General features: G+C 50.8%; 10 protein-coding genes across 10 annotated transcripts; 4 read left to right on the forward strand and 6 right to left on the reverse strand.

The window, feature by feature from the left end:
• Positions 1–2,000: 2,000 nt before the first annotated feature.
• Positions 2,001–2,706, forward strand: V8C40DRAFT_40099 (uncharacterized protein). The gene is made up of 2 exons (XM_083222940.1): positions 2,001–2,129; positions 2,215–2,706. The coding sequence occupies exon 2, from the start codon at positions 2,226–2,228 to the stop codon at positions 2,589–2,591; it is 366 nt and encodes a 121-aa protein (XP_083071454.1). The 5' UTR covers positions 2,001–2,129; positions 2,215–2,225; the 3' UTR covers positions 2,592–2,706.
• Positions 2,707–4,106: 1,400 nt separating this feature from the next.
• On the reverse strand, positions 4,107–5,429 carry V8C40DRAFT_248687 (3-hydroxyacyl-CoA dehydrogenase). Its single transcript, XM_083216597.1, has 3 exons — positions 5,192–5,429; positions 5,037–5,136; positions 4,107–4,978 (listed from the first exon to the last, which is right to left on the reverse strand). The coding sequence occupies exons 1-3, from the start codon at positions 5,315–5,317 to the stop codon at positions 4,248–4,250; spliced, it is 957 nt and encodes a 318-aa protein (XP_083071455.1). The 5' UTR covers positions 5,318–5,429; the 3' UTR covers positions 4,107–4,247.
• Positions 5,430–5,548: 119 nt separating this feature from the next.
• Positions 5,549–9,351, forward strand: V8C40DRAFT_248688 (timeless protein-domain-containing protein). The gene is made up of 3 exons (XM_083216598.1): positions 5,549–5,745; positions 5,815–8,197; positions 8,249–9,351. The coding sequence occupies exons 1-3, from the start codon at positions 5,671–5,673 to the stop codon at positions 9,193–9,195; spliced, it is 3,405 nt and encodes a 1,134-aa protein (XP_083071456.1). The 5' UTR covers positions 5,549–5,670; the 3' UTR covers positions 9,196–9,351.
• On the reverse strand, positions 9,207–12,206 carry V8C40DRAFT_248689 (HCO3 transporter family-domain-containing protein). Its single transcript, XM_083216599.1, has 5 exons — positions 11,436–12,206; positions 11,207–11,355; positions 11,050–11,137; positions 10,500–10,987; positions 9,207–10,446 (listed from the first exon to the last, which is right to left on the reverse strand). Exons 1-5 carry the CDS (start codon positions 11,741–11,743, stop codon positions 9,515–9,517), a joined length of 1,965 nt encoding a protein of 654 aa, XP_083071457.1. The 5' UTR covers positions 11,744–12,206; the 3' UTR covers positions 9,207–9,514.
• A 1,170-nt stretch (positions 12,207–13,376) lies between these two features.
• Positions 13,377–16,884, reverse strand: V8C40DRAFT_248691 (peptidase family M41-domain-containing protein). The gene is made up of 2 exons (XM_083216600.1): positions 14,796–16,884; positions 13,377–14,732 (listed from the first exon to the last, which is right to left on the reverse strand). Exons 1-2 carry the CDS (start codon positions 16,699–16,701, stop codon positions 13,945–13,947), a joined length of 2,694 nt encoding a protein of 897 aa, XP_083071458.1. The 5' UTR covers positions 16,702–16,884; the 3' UTR covers positions 13,377–13,944.
• An 86-nt stretch (positions 16,885–16,970) lies between these two features.
• V8C40DRAFT_248695 (S-adenosylmethionine-dependent methyltransferase) lies at positions 16,971–18,279 on the reverse strand. The gene has a single exon (XM_083216601.1). The coding sequence runs from the start codon at positions 18,261–18,263 to the stop codon at positions 17,211–17,213; it is 1,053 nt and encodes a 350-aa protein (XP_083071459.1). The 5' UTR covers positions 18,264–18,279; the 3' UTR covers positions 16,971–17,210.
• A 374-nt stretch (positions 18,280–18,653) lies between these two features.
• On the forward strand, positions 18,654–20,135 carry V8C40DRAFT_248697 (DNA-directed RNA polymerase II core subunit RPB11). Its single transcript, XM_083216602.1, has 4 exons — positions 18,654–18,930; positions 19,489–19,547; positions 19,602–19,712; positions 19,768–20,135. Exons 1-4 carry the CDS (start codon positions 18,914–18,916, stop codon positions 19,959–19,961), a joined length of 381 nt encoding a protein of 126 aa, XP_083071460.1. The 5' UTR covers positions 18,654–18,913; the 3' UTR covers positions 19,962–20,135.
• Positions 20,009–21,012, reverse strand: V8C40DRAFT_248701 (U6 snRNA-associated Sm-like protein LSm5). Its single transcript, XM_083216603.1, has 6 exons — positions 20,817–21,012; positions 20,686–20,742; positions 20,591–20,629; positions 20,508–20,535; positions 20,382–20,445; positions 20,009–20,323 (listed from the first exon to the last, which is right to left on the reverse strand). The coding sequence occupies exons 1-6, from the start codon at positions 20,839–20,841 to the stop codon at positions 20,282–20,284; spliced, it is 255 nt and encodes an 84-aa protein (XP_083071461.1). The 5' UTR covers positions 20,842–21,012; the 3' UTR covers positions 20,009–20,281.
• Positions 21,013–21,140: 128 nt separating this feature from the next.
• On the forward strand, positions 21,141–23,570 carry V8C40DRAFT_248703 (ribonuclease H-like domain-containing protein). Its single transcript, XM_083216604.1, has 2 exons — positions 21,141–22,505; positions 22,575–23,570. Exons 1-2 carry the CDS (start codon positions 21,398–21,400, stop codon positions 23,420–23,422), a joined length of 1,956 nt encoding a protein of 651 aa, XP_083071462.1. The 5' UTR covers positions 21,141–21,397; the 3' UTR covers positions 23,423–23,570.
• Positions 23,400–25,152, reverse strand: V8C40DRAFT_40172 (WD40-repeat-containing domain protein). Its single transcript, XM_083222941.1, has 2 exons — positions 24,911–25,152; positions 23,400–24,834 (listed from the first exon to the last, which is right to left on the reverse strand). Exons 1-2 carry the CDS (start codon positions 25,005–25,007, stop codon positions 23,507–23,509), a joined length of 1,425 nt encoding a protein of 474 aa, XP_083071463.1. The 5' UTR covers positions 25,008–25,152; the 3' UTR covers positions 23,400–23,506.
• Positions 25,153–25,990: the final 838 nt, after the last annotated feature.

The following is a 25,990-nucleotide window of genomic DNA, read 5'->3' on the forward strand; positions in this document are numbered from 1 at the left end:
ATGACGGATAGCTCTTGCTGTCGCCGGACTTGTGACTCTTCTACCGCCCATGGTGCCAACTGGGAGACACCCAAGGCGTCGCACGGAGTGCAGCGCCACAGCGGTCGAGGGCTCGCACAATGCCTGCCGCCCGTGAGAACATCCGGAGCTCAACGTCTCTCGGGCCCTGCCTGCCCAACCGTTGACGTGTCTACGAAGTAATGATATAGCATTTGTCTGGTCATCTTTCCTCTCTGTCATCCCGCCTGGAGCAACGAAAGCCGCACGTTGTATTAGGCAAGATCCGACCACATGGCTTTTCGTGCCAGGTTTCGGATGGCCGCCGGCCACGCGGACGCAAGTAGCCGCCATGTCGGAAGTGGGAAAGCCCCAGGGCCACTTGACTCATTGGGTATGGGTCGACTTGGTTGACGCAGCGGGCCTGGCTGTTTGGAAGTTATGTTTGGAGCTTCTGCTCCCTGTCTGGAAGAAGGAGAAAATAGGGACCCCGGTCAGCTGTGGCACGACTGTGAGCTTCTAGCTGCCGCCGTTGTGAAGCAGCTAAAGAAAGAATGGATCACCCGATGGCCCAGGGCAGCCCGGGCGAGTTTCGAGAACGGCCGAGCTGGTATTTGTACGGTGCTGTCGCCTTCTCTTTTCAACATGTTCCAAGTCAAAGTTCCTAGGTCGTGCTCGTATACGAGTACAGCAACTCGGCAGCTCTTTTTGCGTTCTCAGGGCCCAACAGTCGACGACGATAAGGCATCGTTGTAACATTCGTCATGTGCATACGGTTGTGTGTGCATGCATGGAGCAAGTAGCCTTGCCGTACCTGTACAGTAGCACGCACGCAAGGTGTTAATCTCAAGATGCTCCGAAGGGTCAGGGCCATCGCCTTTGCCGTAGCATTACATGTGTAGCACCGGCGATGGCCTGCACAAGCACGTACCTGTACTTGGGGCCTGGTATTACCTGGACTGCCCACTAGCAGGCCACTCGCTGATCGCTTGCCAGATGCCACCCTCCACGAGGAAACTGGCCGGAAGAAGGAATGGGCAGCAAAAGAAGAAAACGAGGAAACACGACGAAAGAGAGCAAGGCTGTGCTAAGGGGGAGGGTGAAGGTGAGAGCTGCAGGCCTGGGAAAGAGATATCGACACTCCCCCTCCCCAAACTCCCAAGGTTGGAGTGCCACCTCAGGCACCCGTACCGGATACCTGTTCCTGTTGCTGCAGCGCTCCTGTCTGCTCCTGTCTGCAGTGGTTCCCCTTGTTCCAGTACTTGCTCATGCACCTGTACCTTGTACCTGCACCATGGCCCGACCGGTCTTGTTCTCTCCTTGCCCTTACCCTGGACTCCCGCCAATGGCTGGCCGCTTGAAAGATTTCAGGACCTCTCGCGTAGCCTCGCGTCGCCGCCTTTTCCCCGCGCCTGACGCCTTGCGAAGCCCCCGGTCTTGTCCCAGCCGCTCACATGCACATGCTCGCTCAAGCTTCAAATTTGCTGCGCGACAAAGCGGGGAGCTCTGAGGAGCGCGTTCCAATCGAGGCCCGGACCAATGCCTCAGTCAGTGCTAGTTCCCGCCCGAACAGGTAGCAAATGGCTTGCGATGGAGAGGCAGATGGAGCAGCCGGGCCTTTCATTTCAAGATGCTGCGACCTGTCCCGGACGGAGCATTGCGACTTGTACGACAGGACAGTTGCCCCTACCAAGCTGGCTGCATGTGCTGGTCTGGTGCCATGGAGAGATGAGCAAGCAAGGTACCCGGCTCTAGGGGAGAAAAAAAGAAAAGAGGCTTACTCGAGCTTGCACAGGACCGACCCTCAAAGACGTTTGGTTTGTCCTCTCCGGCCGCGTGCGTGGGTGGCCTGCCGGGCGTGACCGTGAAGCATCCTCGGGTCTACTCCAAGATTGCCCGAAGGCCCAATGGCAGCGTTCGCTCACGCCTGTGCCGTTGGTTCTCGACCTACTGCATCCAGCTGGTGGTGTGGCGAGCAACCCTGTGGATGGACGGCTCTGATGGGATGCCTACTGCACAAACTTGTTTGTTCGGTATCATATGCGGGCGCAGAGCATCTTGTACTTTCCTTGTACCGGTGCTATGATGCCGACCTTGGAGCTATTGGAAACAAGCTTCATAGGATGCCCAAGGTAAGTAAGGTGTGCCTGCGGTGTGTGTGTGTGCCTCTGCCCTTGTAGTACTGCCCTCGGTGCTGATTCTGATTCTACCTATCAGCAGGCACCTGGATGAAGACTCATACTTGTTGCCACGCGTGTGTATTACTCCTTTCGAAGGAGGGTGCTGCTACCATGACCGCCACCAGTGCTACATGCTGCCAGGCAAGGCCTTGGATACAGACCTATCCATGCTGCAAGCCATGTCGGGCACATGGGCTGGGCACATGTTCTCTTGGACTAGGCCGGGTCTTTAATCATCGCTTCAGCAGGCGGGAGATCTGCCCCCCGAAGTCGCATAGAGATGAGCAAAGCATGCAGATTCATCACTGCCGCCTCTCTACTTTACGGCAAGTGCGGAGTACATGCCGGCGTAAATTAGCCGGAAATCGAAATCACTTCTCAACAATGGGCCCAGCCGTGGGTTGCAGAAGCTGAACATTGGCGTGATGGGAACCCTCACCTTCCCGGACGCCCAGCTTTTCGATTCGGCCGACGCCTAGGTGCAGTACTGTATCTGTACGAGTACATCTCGGAGGGGTCCTAGCCGGTGCTGGATGTGCAAACCTGCTCGTCTAATTTCCCTTCCGCTCCCGGGAGGAGTCGTGATCGAGCCATCCACGTAATTGCAGAGGGGGAAGAGCAATCCTTCAATTCAGCCTCAATCTCACGAGCAGAATCCTGGCCCTGGCAGCGTCACATCAAATATACAAGTACAGGCAGAGTGACCGATCGCCGCTTCGATAATTCCGCCTATTTTTCTTCTTGTTTTCCATTCCTCTTCTCCCTGTCGGCGTTTATTTCGCAAATTTGCGGCGTCGGAAACGGCTGAATACTCTCGACTACTTACAAGGTGTGCCAAGAGCTGAAGTGAGAAGCGCCGTCTGAGTGCCGCATCATGCATCAGAGCATCGGCCTTCCTGCATCATCTTAGTTGCGCATTAGTCAGTGACCCGCATCCTACAGGAATTCTCTCACTCTTGGTCAGATACGCAGTCGAAGCCCTCAAGAATCTGAACATGGCTGGCATCGAATGAGGCGCCCCTCGCGAGATCAGCCACCATACTCGTACAAGGTAAAAGTACCGGTTTAATCAATGATCTCAATGGGACCACAAGTACCTACTTTACTTGAGGCGTGGTGTCCACGGCTTCATTTAATACTAAAGTACCTCACTTAGGTGCTAATCAACCGTTATTATTGTAAGGCTTGGTGAGACATTTCGCCAGGAACAGCCCGATCTCCAAATGAATCTATTATTAGCCCCCGTCGGATGACTTGCCTAGCGCTGAAACGCTGGGAGCACAGACGCTAGATGCTCGTTTTTGACGGGTTGGAGAAAAGTAGTAATTCGTACATGACGGCTTTGCGACATTGCCGGATACGAAATAGCATCCGCGAGCGATATAAGCAGATTTCGAGTGCACCCTGAACCGGCTACAGTACTGTACACGTCAAGGCAGGCTGTTTTCTCCACAGGACGGCAATGAAACTCGCTATACTTGGACGATTCAGGTTTTCTATGTGTATTGAATGCCAGGTCGTCACCATCACTCGACTTCTGCCGGCATATGCAAGTCAACCCACCTCGTAACTTAATGCTTACGGATACGGGTGCTCAACCTTGTTGGAGCTGTAAGAGCATATATTACCTTGCCGTCACTCTGATAGTCTCGTGACCTCAAAATGCAAAGTAAGCGGTACCAGGGGTTGTGATTAAAGATGTACCTGTATGGTATAGAGTCTTTTGTTATTCGGCACCCATCTATGAATCTCTTTGTTGATGGCCTTAAAGTTGAGACCAAACCCTAAGGGATCATATATGAGCCTCGGGTCATCAATTGAATATTAACATGAATCAAGATAGAATTGATTTAGATGAATGGATAAAGAGTAATTGGAATACAAGGAAACGTATTCACGATGGGGTATTTGCGGCTTACACGTTGTGACAGAAACATGTGTAAATATATGATAAACAGGACGCTCAAACTGTAAACATGTACGATTTCACGACTTCGAGTTATACATAGGTACGAGTTTTTTATTCAATGACACATTATCGTAGCTTTTGATATACATGTCCTTGGGCCGTTAATAGTCGTAGAATCCCTTTCCACTCTTCTTTCCAAGCCACCCAGCATCCACCATCTTTCCTAGCAATACACTTGGGCGGTATTTAGAGTCTCCTGTTTCTGTGTGCAGAACCTTCATGATGGACAAGCAAGTATCAAGGCCAATGAAATCCGCAAGTTGCAGAGGACCCATGGGGACATTGGTTCCGTTCTTCATAATGGCATCGATTGAGTCTCTGTCGCCAACTCCCGTCTCCAGGCAGATGATGGCTTCGTTGATGTAAGGCATGAGAATTCGGTTGGCGAGGAATCCAGGAGAGTCAGCAGAAACAGAAGTGACCTTGCCCATCCGCTTGCAGAACTCAACCGCCGTGTCAAGCGTCTCTTTGCTGGTTTGCAGTCCGCTAATAATCTCTACACCCTTCTGAACAGGGACGGGGTTCATGAAGTGAGTAGAAACAACTCTCGATGAAGCCGAAGTGTCGTTGGGATCGGTGGTGGTGGCGGCAGCAATGCGCGTAATGGAGATTGAAGAGGTGTTGGTCGCCAAGATTGCGTGAGGGGGAGCTACCTTGGCCAGCTTGCTGAAGATGTCGAACTTGAGCTGAGGGATCTCAGGCACAGCTTCGATGATGAAGTCGACAGAAGAGAAGTCTTCAATCTTGGTGCTAGTCGTCAGAAGGGAGCGGGCCTGATCAGCCTGTTCCTGAGTAATTCGAGACTTGGACACGTCTTTGGCCAGCAGCTTCTCTATCACAGCTGTCAGTCATGACATCACTTAGCCCGCGGGCTCGAAGCTCCAACGCACCGGCAAAAGCAATGCCTTTACTCAATGCCTGCTCAGAAGCATCAACGAGAGTAACCGGAACTTGCGCCTTTTGCGCAGCTACAAGAGCGATGCCCAGGCCCTAAACGCAGCATCAGAATTCCATCTTCACGTGTAAGCGGAATCAATGCTCTTACCATCTGGCCGGCGCCGAGAACACCGACGCTCTTGACATCAGCGGCATATTGCCTTGGAGTAGAGCTGAAGCAACGGGCCTGGCGCACGGCTCCCAGCGCCCTCCCTCGAAGAATTGAACTGGCCATTTTGAACTGTGAAGAATAGAGAGAGATCGGTGAAGGTCCAAGACGGCTAGACGAGGTACATGAACAACTTAATATGGATTGCGGCAACCCGGGTAACCTCGGCCCATTTGCTCGGTCGAGGTTGGGTGAAGCCGTGTTATCGGTGCCGACAATCATCCGCTTATCGACCGCGTAAATTAACCCAAGCGCGTCTAGCTAGACGCGTTCTGGAGGGGCAGCTATAGATTTATGAACTGACTGACAGTTGATAGCTGGAGCATTGAAGCATACAGCTGCTTGCATTTGGCCGTCTTCAATGCTGTCGATTAATTCACTTTTATAACCAGAACAGCTTCACGCAGAAGACGGCCACGATGGAGCTGGGCGACGGTACAACGGACATTGTACATCCTGAAGTTCGGGCACACATTAGCAGCCTCGTTGCAGCGGTAGGTTCTCAGGAGAGATGACGATTATTCGAGCTCCCAGGACAATTTTATACTGACAAAGCATGGTAGCTGGGAGGTGCAAGCACAGAGGACGATGGCCGATACCACCTGGGAGACGATGCGCTGGAGGTCCTCCGCGATATCAAACGATGGATTCGCTTCTACGACGAAAAGACGAACCGCATGGATGTTGCCCGCTGCATCCACGAGGCAAACTTGATTGAGGGCGACCTGCTCCCAATCCTGGCAACGTGGCCCGAAAATGCTACCGATAGCAAGTACAAGTCTCGGATTGCGCTGTCGTGCTTTGAGATCATGGTTCCTTTGACTTGGCCTATGGAGCGTGATAAGGAACGAATGACGGTCAATCACCATCGGCACATGCCTGTGTTAGAGCTGGCACAGGTTCAATACAAGAGGGCCATTATCAATTTTGATGAAGCTCGAATCCTTCATGCCGCCGTCAGGACTGCTCTGCCCTCGCTGGCGCTCCCAGCTGGCGACCGAGCAGCGCGGGATCAAGGCATCATCAAACTAGTGCTCTTCTTCCTCCGCAACATGGCCATGATTGCTCCTCCACCCAATGTTCAATACGAGGGTGACGAGACGCAAATCTCGCGGTCGGCTACCATCGATGCCTTTTCATACCAAGACATATTCTTATTCCTCCTTACATTGGCTTCAAACATGGGTGATGATTTCAGAACTGAAGACACCTCTGTCATGGAGATCATCTTTCATCTCATCAAACGAGTCGACATAGAGAAACTCTTTATGACAGAGCAACAAGTACATAAAGCAAAGGCAAATGAGCTTGCGTCGCTGATGAATAAGGAATCGGCCATGCACAAGGCCTATGCCCGCAACGGCGCAACCAGACATAACCGCTTCGGAACGATGATTTGGGTCAAGCGTGAAGATGGGAAAATGTCTTCGCTTTCAGGACAAGATGCCCTTGGCGATGCCTCAACACGTAACCTGAAGATGGATAACAACAAGGTTTTCAAACCTCCTCGTAGAACAAGAAAGGAGAATAAGGATGAGAGGGACCTGGGCCCGCCGGCGAAGCTTAACGCGCGAGCAGCCGGACAGCTCCGTTCATTCGTTGAAGAATTCCTTGACTCGGGTTTCAACCCCTTATTCTCACACGTTCGCAAAACGATTGATCGAGAGGCTTCGCATGTCATGCAGTACCACAGGAGACAATTTTTCTACCTCGTAGCATGGTTCCTTGAAGCTGAGCGGACGCGAAAAAAGCTGAAGAAAGGATCTAGTAACAAGGCAGATGATGAGGTATCCAGCTTCAGCCTTGTGGCGGGCGTTTTAAACCAAGAAATGTTCATCACTCTCAACAAGGCAATGCACGAGGCATATGAGTACAAGGACTGGCATGAGCTGGCTGCTGTTATGAGATGCTTCACCCAGATTCTACTCACTGTTCAAGAAATGTCCGAGAGTGGCCGAGAGGACGATGAGGAAATTGCAGAAAACGTCCTAAGTCGTCTGTTTTACGAAGAATCGACGCACGATACCATCGCCAACATAATCAGGACCTACAAAGACCAGGGATTCTACTACCTAGATGCTGCTACGGAGCTGGTCCATCATTTCCTACGTATTCTGGAGGCATACTCAAAGCAGAATGCGGATATGCAAGTTCGCTCTCGCAAACGAACACGGCAGAAGAAGAATAAAGAGCAGCAACTGCAGCAGGGTACTGAAGACGGTGCTCTAGCTGAAGAAAACGATGACTCGGCCAACGATGAGGAAGCTACAGAACGTACTTCCAAGGAACGCAAATTTGATTTCCAACGCTTCGCGGCTCGCTTTTCACCACAAGGCGTGGTGGATACTTTTGTCAAGTTTACGCGATTCTATCGCGATATGGATGATACCCAGTTGAAGCGCGTCCATCGATACTTTTATCGCCTCGCATTCAAACAGGAGATGAGCGTAATGCTTTTCCGTGTGGATATAATCCATCTGCTATACAATATGATCAAAGGCCCCGAGCCTTTAGATAAGTCTTCAAGCATGTACAAAGACTGGGAAGAGCTCGTGAAGCAAATACTTCGCAAGTGCTTCAAGAAGATTGAGCAAAGGCCAGAACTCATTATTGAAATGCTCTTCAGCAAATTGCAAAGCACCGCTTTCTTCCTAGAATACGGATATGAAAAGCAGACCGCTTCCAAGAAGCAGGCGAAACCTGGAGCTGAACTTGTTTTCAAATACACAGAAGAGCACGATCGGCAAATCGCCATCGTGGTTGGTGCACTGCTGGATAAGAATGAGGGAGATCATATCAGTTGGGTGAAGAGTGTTATTGCCGAAGCCGAAAGCGAACGCCGATCGTGGGCTGCTGCTGAAGAAGCCTTGGCAACAACAGAAAATCCTTTTGAAGAATCAACGGATGCCAACGAACCCAAAGAACCGAGCAAACCTCCCCCCTTCAGTAAGTCTCTAGTGATTGTTTGTATTGTGATCATATCTAACTTATGTCTAGACGTACGACCTGATAGCGATGAGAGACGCACCGCTAGATTTAAAAATCCATATCTGCGTCTTCTACTAAATCTCTGCGGATTTCGGCTGTTCGGGCCTGCCTCAGAGGAGACGCCCGAGTCCCTCTGGGTACTCCCAGAAGATATCACTGCCGACTCACTCAAAGATTCATTGCATTATATCAACCAAGCGGAATTCAATCCACCAACGTTTGACGATGGACAGCTGGCTGAGAATCAGCTAAAGAGAAAAACACTGCCCCGCAAAAAGGCAGATTTTGATGATGACGAAGGTGACGACATAGATGATGAGATTCTATTTGAACCCGGTGGCCCGACAGCAAGAAAAGTAATTGATGAGTCAGAAAGACCCAAGAAGACGAGAAAGAGAAGACGAAGAGATAGTCAAGTACAGGAACTGGATGACGAAGAAGTCGAAGAAAAAGCTCGCAAGCGGCGCGAGCGCGAGCGCGAAAAGGCGCGCAAGATCAAATCTGCCGTGTATGTCAAAGACGGAGACGACGAGTTCGACGAGGAGGAGGACGAAGCATTTTTCGCCCGCGAACGCGAGATTGCCGCTCGTGCTGCAAAGGCTGCACAGTCGGCTGTGGATCCTGAGCCGGTGAAGAAGCGGAAAACTGCAGTGGTGCGGATTGATAGCGATGAAGAGGACGAGGGCGGTGAGGATGACGATGTCCTAGGCTTGATTAATGATGAGGAGGCGGAAAGTAGGGATGATACCCCCATGGGAGAGAGCGATGGCGAGAGTAGGAAGAAGAGGAGAGTTAGCGTCGAGGATGAAGATGTTGATATGGAGGATGCTTCTAATCCTGCACAATCTCAGCAGGTGGAAGACAACGCCAAGGAAGATGGCGATGACGTGCCTGTTGTGACTCGCAGGCCGAGGGTACGTGGTGGCTTTGTCATAGACAGTGATGACGAGGAGTAGAAAAGGCCAGCTGAGAAGGGCTATCCGGTATATTTTACTATATGTGTACAGAGCATTGCGAGGAAATTTTGGGATATGAATGACGACCGCATATTAATAAAGAAAAAAGTCGGTATCCATGGTATATCATTTTGTATAAGTGGTATCGTAACCAAGTCTATTATATATATTTTGTTCGCCAGCTACCAGCTTTTCATGTCTAGGCAACGTGTACCAAAGATCTCCATCAATCCCACATATATCCAATTATAAAATCATCATTCCGGGTATCAAAACTCCATCGTCTCGCATCAAATCACTTTTGAGATTTTTTGCAGCATCAGACGTGATGCTCCCTCTCCACCCTTTTATCAATACTTCTCCTCCTAGCTACCATGTTCTGCCCAGTAGGAGCCTGTCCAAGCTCTGCTAGATCCTCTTGACTCTTATGGAGAGAGCCATGGTGAGCGCCTCTACGCCCACGACCATGACTGCCGCTTCGTTGAGAAGATGATGAGGACCCGCTCGCTACGGGTGTATCGTCGCTGCTTTGAATCTCATCTTGTTGACTCACACCGCCCCAGGAGCCGCCTATTCCCTCCATGATATAGTCGGAAGCTGTTGGCTCGTCGAGCACGACCAGTTCTTCTGGGTGAAAGATCCTAGGCAAGACGAGAGCGCGAACGGGGATGAGCAGCAAGATGATAATAGGGAAGCCGACAGCAGCAATGGTTTGTGTAATGGCAAAGGTGGCGCCGAACCCGACCAGTTCAACGATGACAAAGCCCCAGATAGCCGCGCGCCGCTTCACCAGTTTGAGAGGTGAGCTCGCGGGAGTCAGATTCTTATCTCGGGCCAAGAAGAGTAGCTTGGCTGTGATACCATTTGCCTGAAGGGCCTGGAAACCCATGATGAAAAATAGACCAGCCAAAACTCCGTGGGGGACCAGATGAAGGACGACGAGAAGAGGGCCCGTCATAGTGCCAAGGGTGAGAAGTCCCTGAGCCAGATTGGATACACGCTGCTCGACGACATGAGTCGCTTCGAAGGTATAGGCTCCCTTGTCTTCACCCTTTTCGTCGAGTTGCTTGACAGCTTTGGTGACGCAGAGAGATTCTGTGTGAAAAGGGGCTTGTGGGATCAGCCCATTGGGAAAGGGTAAGCCGAGAATGCCGGCCACACCGGTGGTGATGCCGAGAAGGAAAAAGTCCCAGTGGAAACCAGCGGGCTTTCTCAGGGGAAATTCGCTTCCTTGCGCAATAAGAGATGACACTGTGTCAATGTTAGCAACTAAGTGCATGTTGAAAAGAGAGAAACACTCTTACCATTGTGGTCGAACCAGAACAGAATAGTTAAGAGAATGGCAAATGGGAGAGCGGTGAAAATTTCTCCAACACTCAAATCCCAAAAGTTGACGGCCCATCCTCGATCGGCTGTCGGCTCAAACGCAGTGCTGGTTGGGAGCACCGCCAAATGAGTCTCAGACATACGACCAATGTGAACAAATCCAGTGAAGAAAACGAGGGTCAACGGGGTGCCGTAGTCTTTTAGGAAAACCCGAACTGGATGTCTGAAAAGACTACTACCTCCCAGTTCCCCGCAGATATAAGCAACCATGAAGAGCAGTAGCGCCGCGACAATGGAGAGATAAAAGGCACTCCCATCACCAAGACGCTCTAGTGTTTGGATGCCCTTTTGGAGATAGATGAAGGCCACGTAGAATCCAAAGATGTCGCAGGGGAATCGTGTGACCCAACGAAGCCAGTTACAGGAGTTTGTAATGGCAAGGATCCAGTGCAAAATCAGCGACCATCTAGAAGGGACAACGAGTCAATAATTTGTCAATATGCAGTCTCCGGGTGACATTGAGCTTACATTCCGATCCAAGCCATAAATCCCAGGTAATTGACACCAGTTGGTTTCATGATATCATAGACTGTACTGTTAAACACAGTGATGGGGCCTGTAGAATGCCATGTTAGAACCAAGAAGATACCATGCAGCTTATCTAGGGAGCATATAGCACACTTACCAGTGACCCCAACAATGACGAGCGGCTGAGCAGAAAATATGGAAAAGACCACAGAGCCCAAGACAGAAGCCAGCAAAACCTCATTAACACCATAGTTTGATCCGGTATTCTGAAACATGTCCAGAGAGAAGGCAAGGGCGGGTAGGATACTGTCAATGGCGCGGGTTAGTAAATGCTTGCTCGATAGACTTCCGTCAGTAAACAAGGAGAACCAATAGATATCACATACTTTGCAAAATACATGAAGACGGTGGCAGGCACAACACGATAGTCCCACGCGTCGAGCCAGTCGCTGACATAGTACGGCGCTCTCCGACGAACATCATTGACCATACCACGGAAGGGATGAATGCTCCACCAGGCTTCGTGACGCCGCTGTGATGTCGACACTGATGCCCTGTCGTCTCTCGTTGATGATGCCGTCGTGATTGGCGCCTCTTGGCCTGATGCCACTCGAAAGATGGGCGTCGCTCCATAGCCCCCGTGCTCACCAGTCACTCGCCCTCCGTCAACAGAATCTGCCATTGGGGCTGTCATGGTGAGCTAGAATCTCGATGACTGCAGCCTCGCCGTGTGACGTCGAGTTTGGTTCTCGGCACTGAATACGCCGAGACAGAAACCCGGGTTTTCTGGAAGTACGGGCTTCTTCGCAGAGTCGTAGAACGGTTTGAAACGTCAAGCCGGGTATGGGCGTCTCCTCATAACAAAGTCATCGAGACGGCGGAAACACTCGAGAAAGCGTGACGAGGAAAGCAAAGAGACAAGAATCGTTATACGAACGATTTTATTATGGCGGATGGATCCAACAAGGGAGTCATGTCAACACCCCCCTGGCCAAGGCAAAAAAGACAGATCCGCCACTGCAACTAGCTGTGAAGGATTAGCTGCAGAGGGAAAGACAGTGGAGATATTAGAAGATGAATTTCCTCTTCTCCCCTCCCCCGCTTGTTTGATAAAAGAAAGTAGAAAAGACCCTGCCTCTTTATTTTTTGGGTTCTTCTTTTCCCATTTTTTTTTTCGGGAGGCTAGATCCAGATTCGAGATCGGAGGCCACCAGCACTAACACCGCCTATGACATCGCTCACTGCACACATTAGATGAAACACTGCCCGACTTGGTTTAGACAGCCGTGGTGTGTCGTTACCGCATTTCGCCCCCACATATAGGAGTGAGTGGGCTTTTTAACTTTATACCGAGAACAAAGGCATTGACGACGAAATGAGTTGGAGTAATAGATTATTATTGCATCTACATAGATGAACTGACTACCTCATGTACATCTTTGACCTGACCTGATATTAAACTTTTGAGACAGACATCGATTATAGTAGTAGTGCCTTTATAATAAGTGGCCTAGAGGCAACCAGCCTATCACAAGCATCAACAAACTAATTACTTCACCCTTACCATAAGATACCAACCAACCCAAAAAAGCAAAACACAAATCCCAATTGATACCTCATGTAGCAGGTCATCTCTACCAATTACCCCATGGCAATTTCATTTCTTCCCCAAGCCTACAGTGGAACTTTCTCAACTAGCATCAGCCGTCAGCGCCAAACAATCAGGATTAGATGCTTAATGATGTTTTATTAAATCGCGGTTAGAAGAACTTTTACCACCAACCAGCAAACAAGACGCCTCACACAACGTACTCATTTACTCGCTGCACGGAACTTTTACTCTGCTGTGTAACCAAAGGTATAAAAATCAGACAAAGGATACATGTAAAGGTACTACAAAGCATGGGGTATGCTAAACTGCGGCTCTTGGCAGAATCCCCTGCAAAAAAAAAAAAATCCACCAGTTCGCCTAACCCCAAGCACATGGGCAACGATAGGTAAAAAAAATCAAATCATCCCACAAATCATCCCTTTTCCCCCCATCATCCCAGATGCAAAATATTCTACATTCGGAGCTCTGCATTTAAAGCATCGCCACTTTGGGGCTCCATAACGCCTGTCTTTGTGTTACCCATCGCCCGTTTTAGCGTCGCCAAACGTAGGAACTTTCCCAGCCAATCATATTTCGCTTCCCCGGGGGGGCGTATATCGTCCCTTGCGTTGCAAAACTTCAGGATAATAACAATGGGAACGAACGACAAGCCAATGAATGTGATGTTCACCTTATCGTGCGCCTGCTTGGTGATGGAAGAGGCTTGAGGTGGTGTAACTTGTAAATCAATAGCCTATCCGTCACTTTTTACCTCTCCACTTGCAAGTGTGTTTCAATGGCATACTCACGGCTTATACATGATATTCATCATCAAATTCCCTTCTTCATTTTGAGCCGGATGGCGCTCTTTCGACTTGATTTCCTGATCCTACCAATACGTCTACAGTTCTAAATCCAGATACGAGTACACAGTAATGTTCAATAAGCCCCTGCCACCCTTTTCCATACCCGCTAGTTTCCCCCATATGATGATAAATAAGTACATGCAGAGGAGATTTTAGCATCCCCCTTGCTCATGGTAGAGTTGAGACTCGTAAAAAATAAACACAGGCTGCCATCGTGGGCCACAGGTTAGCTAATGTTGACTCCCGCTCCGTTGGCGAAGATGTAGCAGCCAATCCGGGCTTGTCAAGAAGTTCCCGGCAGTTCCCCCATACTTGGCTTCATGAGGTACAACATTTCCCCCTTGATTATTTCCCTTTAGACTTTCTCTCCCTTTGGTCATTCAACTGTACATGTCCCCTCACGGTCCGTCATCTTACATAATATCAACAGCACCTCTTTCACTCGTCTGACAGCTTCCGGAAGGCGGGCGCAGGCGCAGGCGGCTCTTCCTTCGGTGTGTCGGTCTCGGTCGGGAAAGGTGGCGGGGAGCTGGCCTCTTTGCCTCCGAAGAACTTCTCAAAGTCCTCGTTATCATCGAATGGTCGCTTGCCGAGGATTCGCACCATGTCGTCGCGAGACAGCACCTCCTTTTTCAGCAGCTCTTCCGCAATCAGGCCGACTTCCGTCTTCTTCTCCACCAAAAGGTTTCGGCACCGAGTGTAAGCTTCCTCTACTATCCGGTGCACCTCTTGGTCGATTTGTTGGGCCGTGGCCTCGGCGAATGGCTTCACCATGCGGTTCGGATCGTTGTCAAAGTGGACAGGTCCCACCTTGTCTGACATGCCCCATTGGGTTACCATGCTGCGTGCCATTTGCGAGACCTTCTTGAAGTCATCGCTAGCACCAGTCGTTACTGTGGGAAAGTGTAGTTCTTCGGACACACGACCTCCCATGGTCATGGCCATTCGGTCCATCAGTTGGTTGGTGTTCATCAGGTAAGCGTCCTGAGGAAGGTATTGCGCATAGCCCAGGGCACCCTGACCACGGGGGATAATGGAGACCTTCAGGAGAGGATCCGCATATCTCAAGAACCAACCGCAGATGGCATGTCCAGCCTCGTGGTAGGCCACTGTCTTCTTCTCCTCAGGCCTGAGCACCAGGGACTTGCGTTCCAAGCCTCCGATGACTCTCTCAATGGCTCGCTCGAAATGGATCATCTTGACATCGTCTGCGTTCTCTCTCGCGGCTGTTTCTACCGTTAGTACTGGATCTCAAAAACAGGCATTATGCTACGGCTTTAGGGGCTTACCAATCAGAGCTGCTTCATTCACGACATTGGAGATGTCTGCACCGGAGAAGCCAGGGGTCAAGGTGGCAAGTCGACCAATGAGGTATTCGTGGTCTTCCTTGGTGACAATCTTCTTGAGGTAAACCTGGAAGATCTCTTGTCGTCCCTTCATGGTGGGTCGGTCGATGTAGATGTGCCTATCGAAGCGGCCAGGTCGCATCAGTGCCTTGTCTAGTATATCGGCACGATTGGTACCGGCCAAGACGACGACCTGTTCTCTCGTGTTGAATCCGTCCATTTCCGTAAGAATCTGGTTGAGTGTAGCCTCACGCTCGTCGTTGCCGCCGAATCCACGGCCGCTCTCCTGTCGAGCACGACCGATAGCGTCGATTTCGTCAATGAAGATAATGCAAGGTGCATTCTTTCGGCCCTCAGCGAACAAGTCTCTTACACGAGAAGGACCCACACCAACAAACATCTCCACGAATTCAGATCCGCTCACGCTGAAGAAAGGCACGCCAGACTCTCCAGCAGTAGCCTTGGCGAGAAGAGTCTTTCCTGTTCCTGGTGGGCCGGCGAGAATGGCACCTCGAGGAATCTTGGCACCCAGCTTCTCAAACTTCTCAGGCTGCTTCAAGAAGCTGACAAACTCCATAATCTCAGTCTTGGCTTCCTCCAGACCAGCAACATCGCTGAACTTGACCTTAACAGCACTCTCAGCGTTGAATTTTTTGGCCTTGCTCTTTCCAAAGTTGAACATGCCTCCAGCACCCCCTGCTCGTCCGCCCATAGATCTCTGTGTCCACAAGATCAAGCCGATGAAAAGAAGAGTTGGTCCAAAGGCCAGCACCAAGTTGCCAACGGTGCTGCCACCTGCCTCATAGCTGACAGGTATCCTCTCGGATGGCGGAATACCCAGTTGGTCCTGGGCTTCCTCCAGCTTCTTCTCAAACGACTCAACGGATCCAATTGAGAAGATGTAGGTTCGTTTAGCTCCAGATCCATCAGTCGTTCCCTGGACAGCATCGGGATGCAGTTCCACGCGCACTTGAGACCCATTGACTACTACCAGCTTCTGCACAAGACCCTTGTCCAAAAAGGCCTTGCGCAGCTCCTGCCAGGTAATTTCTTTCTCGGAGAAGGGCCTGCTGAACGATTCGATAGCCCAAAGTGTAACACCAAGAACAAGACCAGTCTGAAGGGCATCCATCCATGCGTTTCTTTCAGGCTTGGGTGACTTGGGGTCAGATCCTTGCTGATTTGAGTGTGATTCGCCGGACGCCTTGTGAGATCGGTTGGCATCTGCTCCCCTCTCCCCGTCCTTATGGTCGCTCATCTCAGGGTTGTTCTGATCAAACATGCCTCGCTTTCCTTGCTGCTGCTGTTCAATTTCCCATTCTGCCACTCGTTCGGCCATGATGAAGACGCATCGCATCAGCCGTCCCTTGTCCATTATTGACAAGTTGCCAGGTCCCTGGCGCATCTTGTGTAATAGCTCGCGTATTTCGGCCGGTGCACCAGTATGCTGAAGCCCCACTAGGATATCCTTCAACGTCTGTCTTTGGCCTTCGGGAAGCATCTCCTGGAATGCCTGCAGCTGAGTTATCTCCTCTTTGGACAGGCGAATCCAGCCCTCTGGCAGAGGCGGCAGAGGAATCTTTGGTGATTCTGAACCGCCTTCTGACTCTGGCTTTGTGCCCGCATCATTGTGGTTGATCGGCTTCTCTGGACCGGGGTTTTTGTTCTCATCGGGATGCGGGGGCTTGGAGGAGTAGTATCGTGGGAGAATGCCGTAGGGTGTCGGCAATGCTCGGAGAGACACTGCGCTGGAGCCGGCGACGAGTCTCTGTGTTCTCTGTAAGCTCACGCTGTTTGAGAATCTCGCCAGCCGCGCGAGCTGGCTCGACTGACGAAGATATCTTGACATGGTGGAGGGCGGCGGGTTGTAGTTTGCGGCGGATCCGCCGGTCCTGGGTCAATGACGAGGGAGAAGTGCAAGTATATCGCACTCGCTGCGCAGGATTGCGCTTGATGGCTCCGGGTTCGCTTTGTCAGGAAATCGACATGCGCTGTGAGAAAAATGCAATGCTCCAACGCCACTGCGGACTTGTTCTAGATGACACCACGAGATTGAAGCCTGCCGGCGGGCGGTCCACATTAACCCCGAAAATTGTACGGAGTCACGTGCGGAGTTCGGAGCGATGCAGGGTAGCCTCGGAGGATCGGGGTTCCGCCTGGGAGAAACTCCGTCATCTACTTCTTCTAGATTCTATGGAGTGATATGATCTCTAATGCTAATGTTACAAGAATAATTGCATGTATTCATCGTGATGGTCTAGCTCCCTCTCTCAATGTTGAAATTACCATATTCCAAAGATAATGGCCATAATCGGCAGTATCAAACGAGGTTAAACGAGAGAGGGCTCGGTATGAAACTCAGACGTCCAGTTTAATGTAGATGGATCGTATGTTACCGCTACCCTTAGTTGAAACAAGTCGACTGCTTCCATCATCCATTGTGATTTTCAATGAGGTTTCTTCATCGTGACTTGGTGTTAAATCTGGCCAATCTCGCCAGACTTCTACATGTGAATTGGTAGCGAGCTTATGTTGGAAAAATCGCGATATAACTCGAAGTGCCTGCGTCTCATCACCAACCTCTAACAATATCACCTTTGGCTTGAGGTTGTATGCGATGTTTAGCAATCGGGAATAAAAGACGTCTTCGTGATCCCAATTTGCAGGAATTGAAATGTCGTTCCCCGGGACCAAAGCCAGAGACGGCTCGTATTTGCGAACGGAGTGGCCAATTTGGCCACCTCCATGATACCATACTCGCCGGGAGATGTACGGTGGATTAGATACCATCACATCCCAAGTGCGCCCTTGAAGCTTCTCTATGACTTTGTCCTGGAAAATGTCTTGTTGTAAAATGTTGAGGATGCGATTTGGTCGGGGCTGTGGGAGATGGCCAAGCTTAACATTATGACCAATGTTGTCTCTAGACAGGCTAACAGCTTGGTCAGAGATGTCCACTCCAACGACCTCCAAGTGCTCAAACTTCCGATAGAGTAAAGAGTACAGCAGTAGAGGTATGCATCCCGTTCCTGTGCAAAAATCGACAATACCGAGGCGTTGGTCCGGCTCGCCAGCCCTTAAGCTTTCAGCCTTGATCAAATCAGCCAGGTGATAGGTATACACCTCTGTCTCGGGTCTAGGTATCAAGACGCCAGGACGGCATTTGACATCCAGTGGTCCAAATGGTTGAGATCCCAAGATGTATTGCAAAGGATAGCCCTGGCCTCTTTTTCTGCATAACCTAGAGAGCAAGTTTTCTTTGCTGGCGCTTGCAGTGCTGTTGACATGCTCTTTAAGCCATTGGAATTCATTCATGGCCGACTGAAGGTCTCTGCATGCCGGGAGCAGTGCAGCAATATTGGCTGAGCGACGGCTGGCCTTGCGGAAGAGCCATGGCGGAATTCGTGACATTGGCCTTGTTATTGCTGAAAGGGAAAAGGCAACATGATACAGGTGCAGACAATTTGTGGCTACCTTAAGCTCTGCCAAAACGGTCTACAAAATTCCACCAACATAGCAGCTAAAAATCGTGGTTACACAACGCATGCAGGGTAGAACAAAGTTCTTAATAAAGAATTAATGATTGATGTCTAGTATTATGGTAACTCTTTCCCAATTATCTGATTTTATTCAAGGGGAAATAGAGCTGGGCGTCATAATCGCTGCCACTTAGAAATTCGCTGTATTATGCTGCTTTTTCTTAGCGCTTCTAGTGGACTAAGCCATAGCCGATCTTTAGCCGGTCTGCTCAGGCTCTCATACTCGCCGCTCATCCTTTAGTATCACTCTTAATCTATCCGATATTCATACAACTTTTTGGAACCGATGTCGACAGACCCCTTTTGAATTACTTTTGCCCAAATTTTGATTTTTGGATTGTCAGAGAATCTTTATCCCTAACGGCTCACCATAAATCTGCTATCGTCTTACATCGCCATCTATTTCCGCGGCCAGCTTGACGGTATTCCCCCCTGGTCGTGCAGCTTGCCACGAGATTTCATCCAACGCGTCTCTTGGTAAACCATCAAGCCTTCGCATCCAAATATCACTATCCTCTCAAGATGAACGCACCGGATCGGTAGGTTTACTATTTTCGTCATTGGACTGCCCGTTGATGCCGGTTTACCTCGTACACTTCCAGAGTCACCCGTACTGTGGCTAAGGCTCTCCTAAAGCTGGGAATCATCATGCGCCAATACAGGTGCCTAAAAGTCAAGGGCACGGCATAAATCATTTCCTTCTGGGCTGTTATTGAAGCCACAGATGATATTCTGTACCATTTTGGTTGCATGCTGCTGCTGCAAGTGCACGCTCAGCATGAATGCCTTTCGCCTGCTGCAATCTCAATCTACACTTGTCATCTGCCCAAACTACAAAGCCACGTTCCTGGCAGCTGCCAAATTGACAGCTGCCTGTCTCCCACCCTTTCCGCCTTTTCACACTTTCATTTTTCCTGTTCAAATTGTTGAACGTTGCTTCACCATCACCAGCATCCTGTCACTTCTGCCAGGCACCAGCGAAAATGGCGGGATGCAACACGAAGCATGACAACCTCCAGGACAACCCGTTGCGTTTCCCCAACTCCCAACTATCTCGATTTCTTTACTTGATTAACAATATGCTAACTTTGAATCAGTTTCGAGCTCTTCTTGCTCGGCGAGGGCGAAAAGAAGATTGAAGAGAAGGTTTATTCTGGTTGGTGACTGATATCACATCTTGGGCTTGACCGAACCTAACGCTTCTTCACAGGCATGTCCAACACCTCGGACTTTATCTTGAAGAAGGAGGACCACACGCTGGGTAATCTGCTCGCCGAGCATCTCAAAGCACACCCAAATGTCTACATGGCCGGGTATAAGAGTAGGCATTGAATTCGGCTGTATTCAATGTTCTTCATGCTGACCACGATAAACAGTTGCTCACCCTAATGTTCCTGAGCTCTACATCCGGGTACAGACAGACGGAATCATTTCTCCCCGTGACGTTTTTACGTCAGTGTGCGAGAAGCTTATCAACCAGCTCGAGATGTTGTATCAAGAGTTCACTCGCGAGTGGGAGCTAAGACGTATCACCAACACCGGAGATCAAGGGGCCTCCAATGGCCACTGAGAATACCATCAAGTCGTCTCATAGTCAGGCGTTACAGGAACAGGAAATTGGGCTTTGCATTTTGGCTTCATTTGGACCAGGGGAAATGAATTTAAAATTGTGTTATTGTAACAGAGAGTATGCATTCAAAGATAATGCAGACCAGTCTCGATACTGGCTATCCTCCAACAATGGGAAAGTAGAATTCCACTATTGCCATATCCCAATGAGTAGCAACTCTGTCGTAAGATGCGTGACACACGCGTAATAAGCCGTCAGGGCGTGGTATTGATTGCGGTAAGCCGGCATGTACTTGGACAGGCCATTGAGACTTAGGTCCCTCAAGCCGCGGCACCAACTGGGCCCTCTCCTCCGGGAATCAGCTAGGAGAAAGTGTCAGCATATATGATTGATCATTAGGCCGAGGGTTGCGAGCTATACCATGCAGATATTGTTGCCGTTGAGCAGGATTTTAGGAAGCTTTGTGTGGTTTCCAGAGTAGTCGCTGCATGTGAAAACATGGTCAATACAGTCCCAGATCCAGATTAGAGGTCGGCGAAGACTCACAATTCCGTCACATCCTCCAACACCATGTCTTGAATATCGTTAGATGAAGCTTCAAGGTCCTGTTGAGAAGGGTGTCTACTTACTGACATAGTCGTCAAAGCCCAGGAGTGTGCCGCTGAACTCTGCCCAGAGTGTTAATTCTGCAGCGCAGGCTCGAGACAAGGCCTGGTGTTCTCACCTTTATCGCCCTTCATGACGACCCATATCCTTGACCCGACACACTTGTCAATGAGTTCTGAAGCGGAGTGTCAGCTGCTTGACCTAGAGCTCGGGGAATATGGACATGGGGCCCGAAGCAGATGAACTCACCGAGGGGTAGCAGTTGTGACGCCATCTTGGCAAGGGGTTTTGTCTGTTCCGTTTATGACGTGGCAAGAGTAATCTCCGACAGTAGATATATGAAAAGAAGACTCGCACAAGCTTATATTTCGACCACCGGGGTACAAGACGGATCCAGCCTGCGCTCTCTCTCAGTTGAAGTCGTTCCCAGCAGGTCTGGTGGGCTGGGCAGCGCTAAAACAGAGCACGACAACGCAAAATGCCTGGCCCCCACCTTGTCGCGAGGCTGACTAAGGGCATCTCGGCCTCCAACGCCGTTTGTCCCTTGTCCTTCAAACTGCAACTAAGCGCGCTGAGACATGATGGCTGCCTCGGCGGCCAATCACCACGATTCACAGACTCAGCTCCCCCGGCTGTGTTGAACCCTCCCTGGAGCCCGTGGTGCGATCCGAATGGCCTGTTCGGAGCATTTGGAGCTGCTGAACGGAGGCCCTGCTCATGTGCCGTCAAACTGCGGAGGTTGCAGTGCAGCTACCTAACGGTACAGGCACTCATACATATGGCGGTTTCAAACTGAGGTATACTTAACGCGCCCTCCTCCACTCCCAGGCATGCATCCGTGTCTGTCTGCGCAAGTGCTCGGTTCCTGCAGAGCTTCCTTGGTCAGAGCTATGAGCTACCACCATACGAGCCAGCTCTGGAGCTCCCAGTTCGGCGTGCGCTTTGGAGCACTTGCAAATGTCCGCCAGGAATCAACTGCTTCTACGTCTATTCATACTTCTGCCCTAGGCGGTGATGAGATCCGTACCGACGGCCCTGTAATTCCGGCCGAAGTCGGCCTATACACGACCGATGTTACCCCAGATCCATTGCTATCAGTTCCACGCTCAAGAAGTCCTCGGCGAGCGCCCATTGCTCTCCCGCCACGCCCAACAGACGCTCAACGACCACCCATCGCTCTCCCAGATCCAAATGTCGCAACCAACTCAAAGGATGCGAGCTCAAAGGATGCGAACTCAAAAGAGAGCGCCGCGGCTCCTGACGCTGACAAGAAGAAGATTATCGTCGAGCCGCCGTCGACTTCACTAGAGTTCAGTATCTCTAAGAAAGAGTTTCTTGCTGCCCGCGCTGCCATCCCTGGCACTCCCGAGGCTCACTGGTCATATACCATGTATCATCGAGCTGGTGAGAACGGAAAGATCGATAATGTTAAGGTCCATTATTGTGAAAGTAAGGCTACCACAGAACGGGTCTGTAACGAATATTTCCTAAATGAAGATGTCATCGGCCTTGACCTGGAGTGGATGAAGTGGGCAAGGAAGACGGATGGGCCACGGCAAAACGTCTCTCTAATCCAGATTGCAAGCCCTAGTCGCATTGCCTTGATCCATGTCGCAGTGTTCACAGAGAAGGAGGACTTTCTAGGGCCATCATTTCGCAAGATAATGGAGAATCCCAACGTGAGCAAAGTCGGCGTCAACATCATACCGGACTGCACGCGACTCAAAACCCATCTCGGCGTCACTGTTCGGGGCGTCTTTGAGTTGAGCCATCTCTACAGGGTCGTCAAGTATCTGCCAGAAACGCCTAACCTGGTCCATAAAGGACTGGTATCACTGGCTACCCAAGTTGAAGACCAGTTACTGCTTCCTTTGTACAAGGGAGATCTAGTCCGAACCGGAAATTGGATGAGACGGCTCAGCTCGCAGCAAATTAACTGTAAGATAAAACCCAGTGTGCTATTTGGCCATATATGCTTTTGAATTCACGTGGCTAATCAGTTTGCAGATGCTGCGTCGGATGCCTATGCCGGCCTTCAGCTTTACTACGTGCTTGAGGAGAAACGAAAGGCCCTCGTCCCTTGCCCTCCTAGACCGCATCATGCGGAACTGCGGCTACCCATTCCACTTCCTACTCCTCCAGCTCCTCCAGCTGTTGAGAAAACAGAGGATGATGCTACTCCCGTGGACTCGGCAACTGCCACTTCTGCAGATACAACGGCTTCCACATATAAACGCAGAACCTACAAGCCTAGAGATCCTAAGCCAGGAGACCCCAAGCCTCAAGATCCTAAACTAGAAGATCCCAATCCTGAAGACTCCAAACCTAAAAGACAACTACCAAAAACCTTTTCACCGAAACTTCCAGCTTCGGAAGCTGCAGCATCCGGTGATTCGGCCACAAAGCCCCCCAAGGCGAAAAGACAACGCCCGCCAAAAGCCCCCGACACTAGAGACGCGCGGGTAATTGCAGCCGAAGCAGAGATGAAGGCGTACAACGATGCGTACACTGCCGCCAACTCGACCTGGCCGGTCACCACCCCGGTCCGCATCAGGGCGTACTACATCTGGTATCGGAACGAGGACCTTTGCCCGGCCGATATCGCGGCGCTCTTGCGAGACCCGCCGCTGCTGACAAGCACTGTTGCGGCGTATATCGTAGATGCGATACAGACTGAGAAGTTTCCTTATCCTTTGGGTAGGTTGCACAAAGAAGTGGTGTGCCATATAGACCTGGAGAAGCCGTACATGTTGAAGTACAAGTCGTTTTGCGAGGAATGTTCACAGGCAGTCAAGCTGAACGGGGATAACGAGGAAACGAAGCAAACGGAAGTGAAACCAGACGAGCAGAAATAGTAAACGATAGATATAGCGTGTAATTAATCCCTAGTATAGCCTTGGTATATTCAATTTTGAGACATTCTATAAGGAAAATAGCATCTATGAAGGCAGCAGCCCGTTACCCCGGTTGATCTGAACCTTTTTATCCTCTCCTCCACTAACAATTCCCCACGTCTTGTCCCACGCCACGCTCAGCACCTTGGCGCCGTCTCCGGCAGGCGGCAGCTTCTTGCCCTTCAGCCACTCTCTTCCAATGGTGTAGACCGGCTCGCTAACGCTGCCGCCGCCCTCTTCGGACGATGCGAGCCGGACGCTACGCAGATCCCACACACGGCACGTGCTGTCGTGCGAGCCGGAAACCAGCGAGTAATCGTTCTCCGGGGAGGCAGCCACCGAAACAACCATGTTGACGTGACCTCGGAGGGTCATGGCGGCGGTTGCAGCAGCAGACTCTCTGGGGTCCAGCAGGGTGATGTGTCGTGCCGAAGAACCAGCGGCTATCAGCGACGCACCAGGTAGTGCCGTTGCGCAGAGAATAGGGTGCATGGTAGTTAGGCGAGACACCTCCCGCTGTGTTGTGAGATCAATCGTCTTGACTGTGTGGTCCAAGGACGCAGAGTAGGCGACGGTCGAGTCCTTGGGGTGGAAGATGGCGGCGGTGACTGCCTCCTCGTGCAAGGGGATCATTGCCAGGGGTCCGCGCTGGGCGGTAGAGCCGGCGTTGGACAGCTTGGCTCGCTTGGTGTTGTGAGCTGAGGGAAGGGATTCGGGGTCGGCCTGAGGCGCGGTTCGTTTGGAGGCGGACCACAAGCCAACGCGACCATCTGAGGAGGCTGTCAGGATGCGCCGGGTAGAGCCGTTGACATCAATGCTGTTAATGTTCTTTCCGTGACCCCAGAGTTCCATGTTAGGCTTGAGAGTTCCGGAGAAGCCATCATCCGCCTCCTTGTAATCACAGACGACGACTTTTCGATCCAAGCCAGCCGACGCCAGCTGGGTCGGTGACAGCCATCGCACAGCGTTGATGCGCTGAGTGTGTCCTTCGCCTTTACCACCAGCAGAGACGGCAATTACAGTTCCTGAGGGGTTCCAGATCCTCACAAGCCCATCGTAAGAGGCACTGGCAACCCGCTCATTCACAGCAGCATCCCCAGCCAGCAGACCAGCGGGAGAAGTTGATGAAAGAACGTCAACACCGCTAACCCAGTCGTCATGCTCAAAGCTGGCTTCGTAAACTGGGGGGAGAAGACTGCGGACGTATTGCAGGGTCAATGTTGTTTCCTGAGACAGGCCATTTGACTTGAGGTATTCTTCAATGCTCGTTTTTAGAAATGTGCCGTTGGCGAGGAAATCGAGAGGGACTGGCGATGAAGTATCCAGCATCGACTCGGAGTTTAAGATGCGAGAGAGGCCATAGCGCTTGATATCTAGGGTATGTTAATAAGACTCTTCCTCATATTTATGTATAAAAACTGTGGATAACAATCTGGCAAAGGAACTGACCTGCTGGTACGAGCAGTTGTCTCTTGGACTCTGGGAGGACGAGGTCTTCCTCGTTGGTGGTGAAGACGACCTTCACCTGGGCAGATGAGGCGTCCATCGTGGTAAAAAGAAGAATTACTTTATATGATGAAAAGATTGGCGAACGAGTGGTTCGGATGCCCTCGTTATTTCAGCTGATAAGTAACCGTGCTCGTCGAATCGTCACTCTGATGAGAGTTGCTGGTAACGGCTGATGCACATGTAGGCTAAGAAATCTCAAAAATTTTTGGAAAATGCAGCGCAGCCTTGTGAGTAGTGGATCCACTGCGGGGTGCACTGTTGAAATGAGCAGCCAATCAAATCCGAGAAAGCGCAAGGCTGAAAAGACGACCTAATGCACACTAACCTGCATCTAGACCGCCTAATTGTTGCTCTAGGATGCCACAACACATGGAGCAGAGACATACATTCGACTAGTAGTCAGAAAGTAGCTGAGGAGAATCTGTGGACCGTCAGGTTGTGTTAGCCGCTTTGGATTACCTATCCTTGTTCCCTGGGGAACAATCTTGATAAAGAGATCCCCACAAGAGATAGAATGACCATCCTTGCCATCCCTTGCATACCCAACTAACACGAACGGAGCGTCGTTGATAAGCACCATACGTCATGTCTAGTGTTTCGAGGACAAGTCCAAGGGGCAGACGATGTCTGGGCGTACACAATGATGCGAGTCTTTGTCATTGTAATGCCGTTTGGCGTCACCGCCTTGCAATTGAGTGTTGAATACCACCCAAGCTGCAATGGGATGCGGAGGATATGCAACTCGGGCATGGCTCCTGTCCCATTGGGGACCAGCAACGTGGAATAACTCGTGGCAGAGTCCAAGATATCCATGGTAAATGTCCGTCCAGATGCAAAACACCAGCCAATCCGCATCTCTCATCACATAACCTCGATCAGCTCCCCCGCAATCCATGGCGTCATCCCCACACTGCTAAGGTAGTGCACGAGGCCAGTTTGGCACCTCACCACCCGCGGTTGGCTTGCGGCGACCCGCTGGATTGGAGAGACGAATGGGTTGTTATGCAGGGACATTGAAGT

Source organism: Trichoderma camerunense (assembly GCF_050948025.1).
Source record: "Trichoderma camerunense strain CBS 138272 chromosome Unknown V8C40scaffold_12, whole genome shotgun sequence".
NCBI classification, from domain to species: Eukaryota; Fungi; Ascomycota; class Sordariomycetes; order Hypocreales; family Hypocreaceae; genus Trichoderma; species Trichoderma camerunense.

Bases quoted from the DNA above. Each gene is read 5' to 3' on its own strand.
- V8C40DRAFT_248701 (XM_083216603.1), bottom strand. From the start codon at position 20,841: ATGGCGTCACAACTGCTACCCCTCG. The intron at 20,446-20,507 runs GTGAGTCTTCGC...TTTCACATGCAG, and splicing joins TTGGAGGATGTGACGGAATT to CGACTACTCTGGAAACCACA. The intron at 20,324-20,381 runs GTATAGCTCGCA...ACTTTCTCCTAG, and splicing joins ACGGCAACAATATCTGCATG to CTGATTCCCGGAGGAGAGGG.
- V8C40DRAFT_248691 (XM_083216600.1), bottom strand. From the start codon at position 16,701: ATGTCAAGATATCTTCGTCAGTCGAGCCAGCTCGCGCGGCTGGCGAGA. The intron at 14,733-14,795 runs GTAAGCCCCTAA...CGGTAGAAACAG, and splicing joins GAATGAAGCAGCTCTGATTG to CCGCGAGAGAGAACGCAGAC.
- V8C40DRAFT_248695 (XM_083216601.1), bottom strand. From the start codon at position 18,263: ATGTCACGAATTCCGCCATGGCTCTTCCGCAAGGCCAGCCGTCGCTCA.
- V8C40DRAFT_40099 (XM_083222940.1), top strand. From the start codon at position 2,226: ATGAAGACTCATACTTGTTGCCACGCGTGTGTATTACTCCTTTCGAAG.
- V8C40DRAFT_248687 (XM_083216597.1), bottom strand. From the start codon at position 5,317: ATGGCCAGTTCAATTCTTCGAGGGAGGGCGCTGGGAGCCGTGCGCCAG. The intron at 5,137-5,191 runs GTAAGAGCATTG...TGCTGCGTTTAG, and splicing joins TTCTCGGCGCCGGCCAGATG to GGCCTGGGCATCGCTCTTGT. The intron at 4,979-5,036 runs GTGCGTTGGAGC...CAGCTGTGATAG, and splicing joins TAAAGGCATTGCTTTTGCCG to AGAAGCTGCTGGCCAAAGAC.
- V8C40DRAFT_248697 (XM_083216602.1), top strand. The intron at 19,548-19,601 runs GTTGGTGACTGA...GCTTCTTCACAG, and splicing joins TGAAGAGAAGGTTTATTCTG to GCATGTCCAACACCTCGGAC. The intron at 19,713-19,767 runs GTAGGCATTGAA...CACGATAAACAG, and splicing joins CTACATGGCCGGGTATAAGA to TTGCTCACCCTAATGTTCCT.
- V8C40DRAFT_248688 (XM_083216598.1), top strand. From the start codon at position 5,671: ATGGAGCTGGGCGACGGTACAACGGACATTGTACATCCTGAAGTTCGG. The intron at 5,746-5,814 runs GTAGGTTCTCAG...AAAGCATGGTAG, and splicing joins TTAGCAGCCTCGTTGCAGCG to CTGGGAGGTGCAAGCACAGA. The intron at 8,198-8,248 runs GTAAGTCTCTAG...ACTTATGTCTAG, and splicing joins GAGCAAACCTCCCCCCTTCA to ACGTACGACCTGATAGCGAT.
- V8C40DRAFT_248689 (XM_083216599.1), bottom strand. From the start codon at position 11,743: ATGACAGCCCCAATGGCAGATTCTGTTGACGGAGGGCGAGTGACTGGT. The intron at 11,356-11,435 runs GTATGTGATATC...CGCCATTGACAG, and splicing joins GTCTTCATGTATTTTGCAAA to TATCCTACCCGCCCTTGCCT. The intron at 10,447-10,499 runs GTAAGAGTGTTT...ACATTGACACAG, and splicing joins GTTCTGGTTCGACCACAATG to TGTCATCTCTTATTGCGCAA.
- V8C40DRAFT_40172 (XM_083222941.1), bottom strand. From the start codon at position 25,007: ATGGACGCCTCATCTGCCCAGGTGAAGGTCGTCTTCACCACCAACGAG. The intron at 24,835-24,910 runs GTCAGTTCCTTT...AACATACCCTAG, and splicing joins ACAACTGCTCGTACCAGCAG to ATATCAAGCGCTATGGCCTC.
- V8C40DRAFT_248703 (XM_083216604.1), top strand. From the start codon at position 21,398: ATGCATCCGTGTCTGTCTGCGCAAGTGCTCGGTTCCTGCAGAGCTTCC. The intron at 22,506-22,574 runs GTAAGATAAAAC...ATCAGTTTGCAG, and splicing joins CAGCTCGCAGCAAATTAACT to ATGCTGCGTCGGATGCCTAT.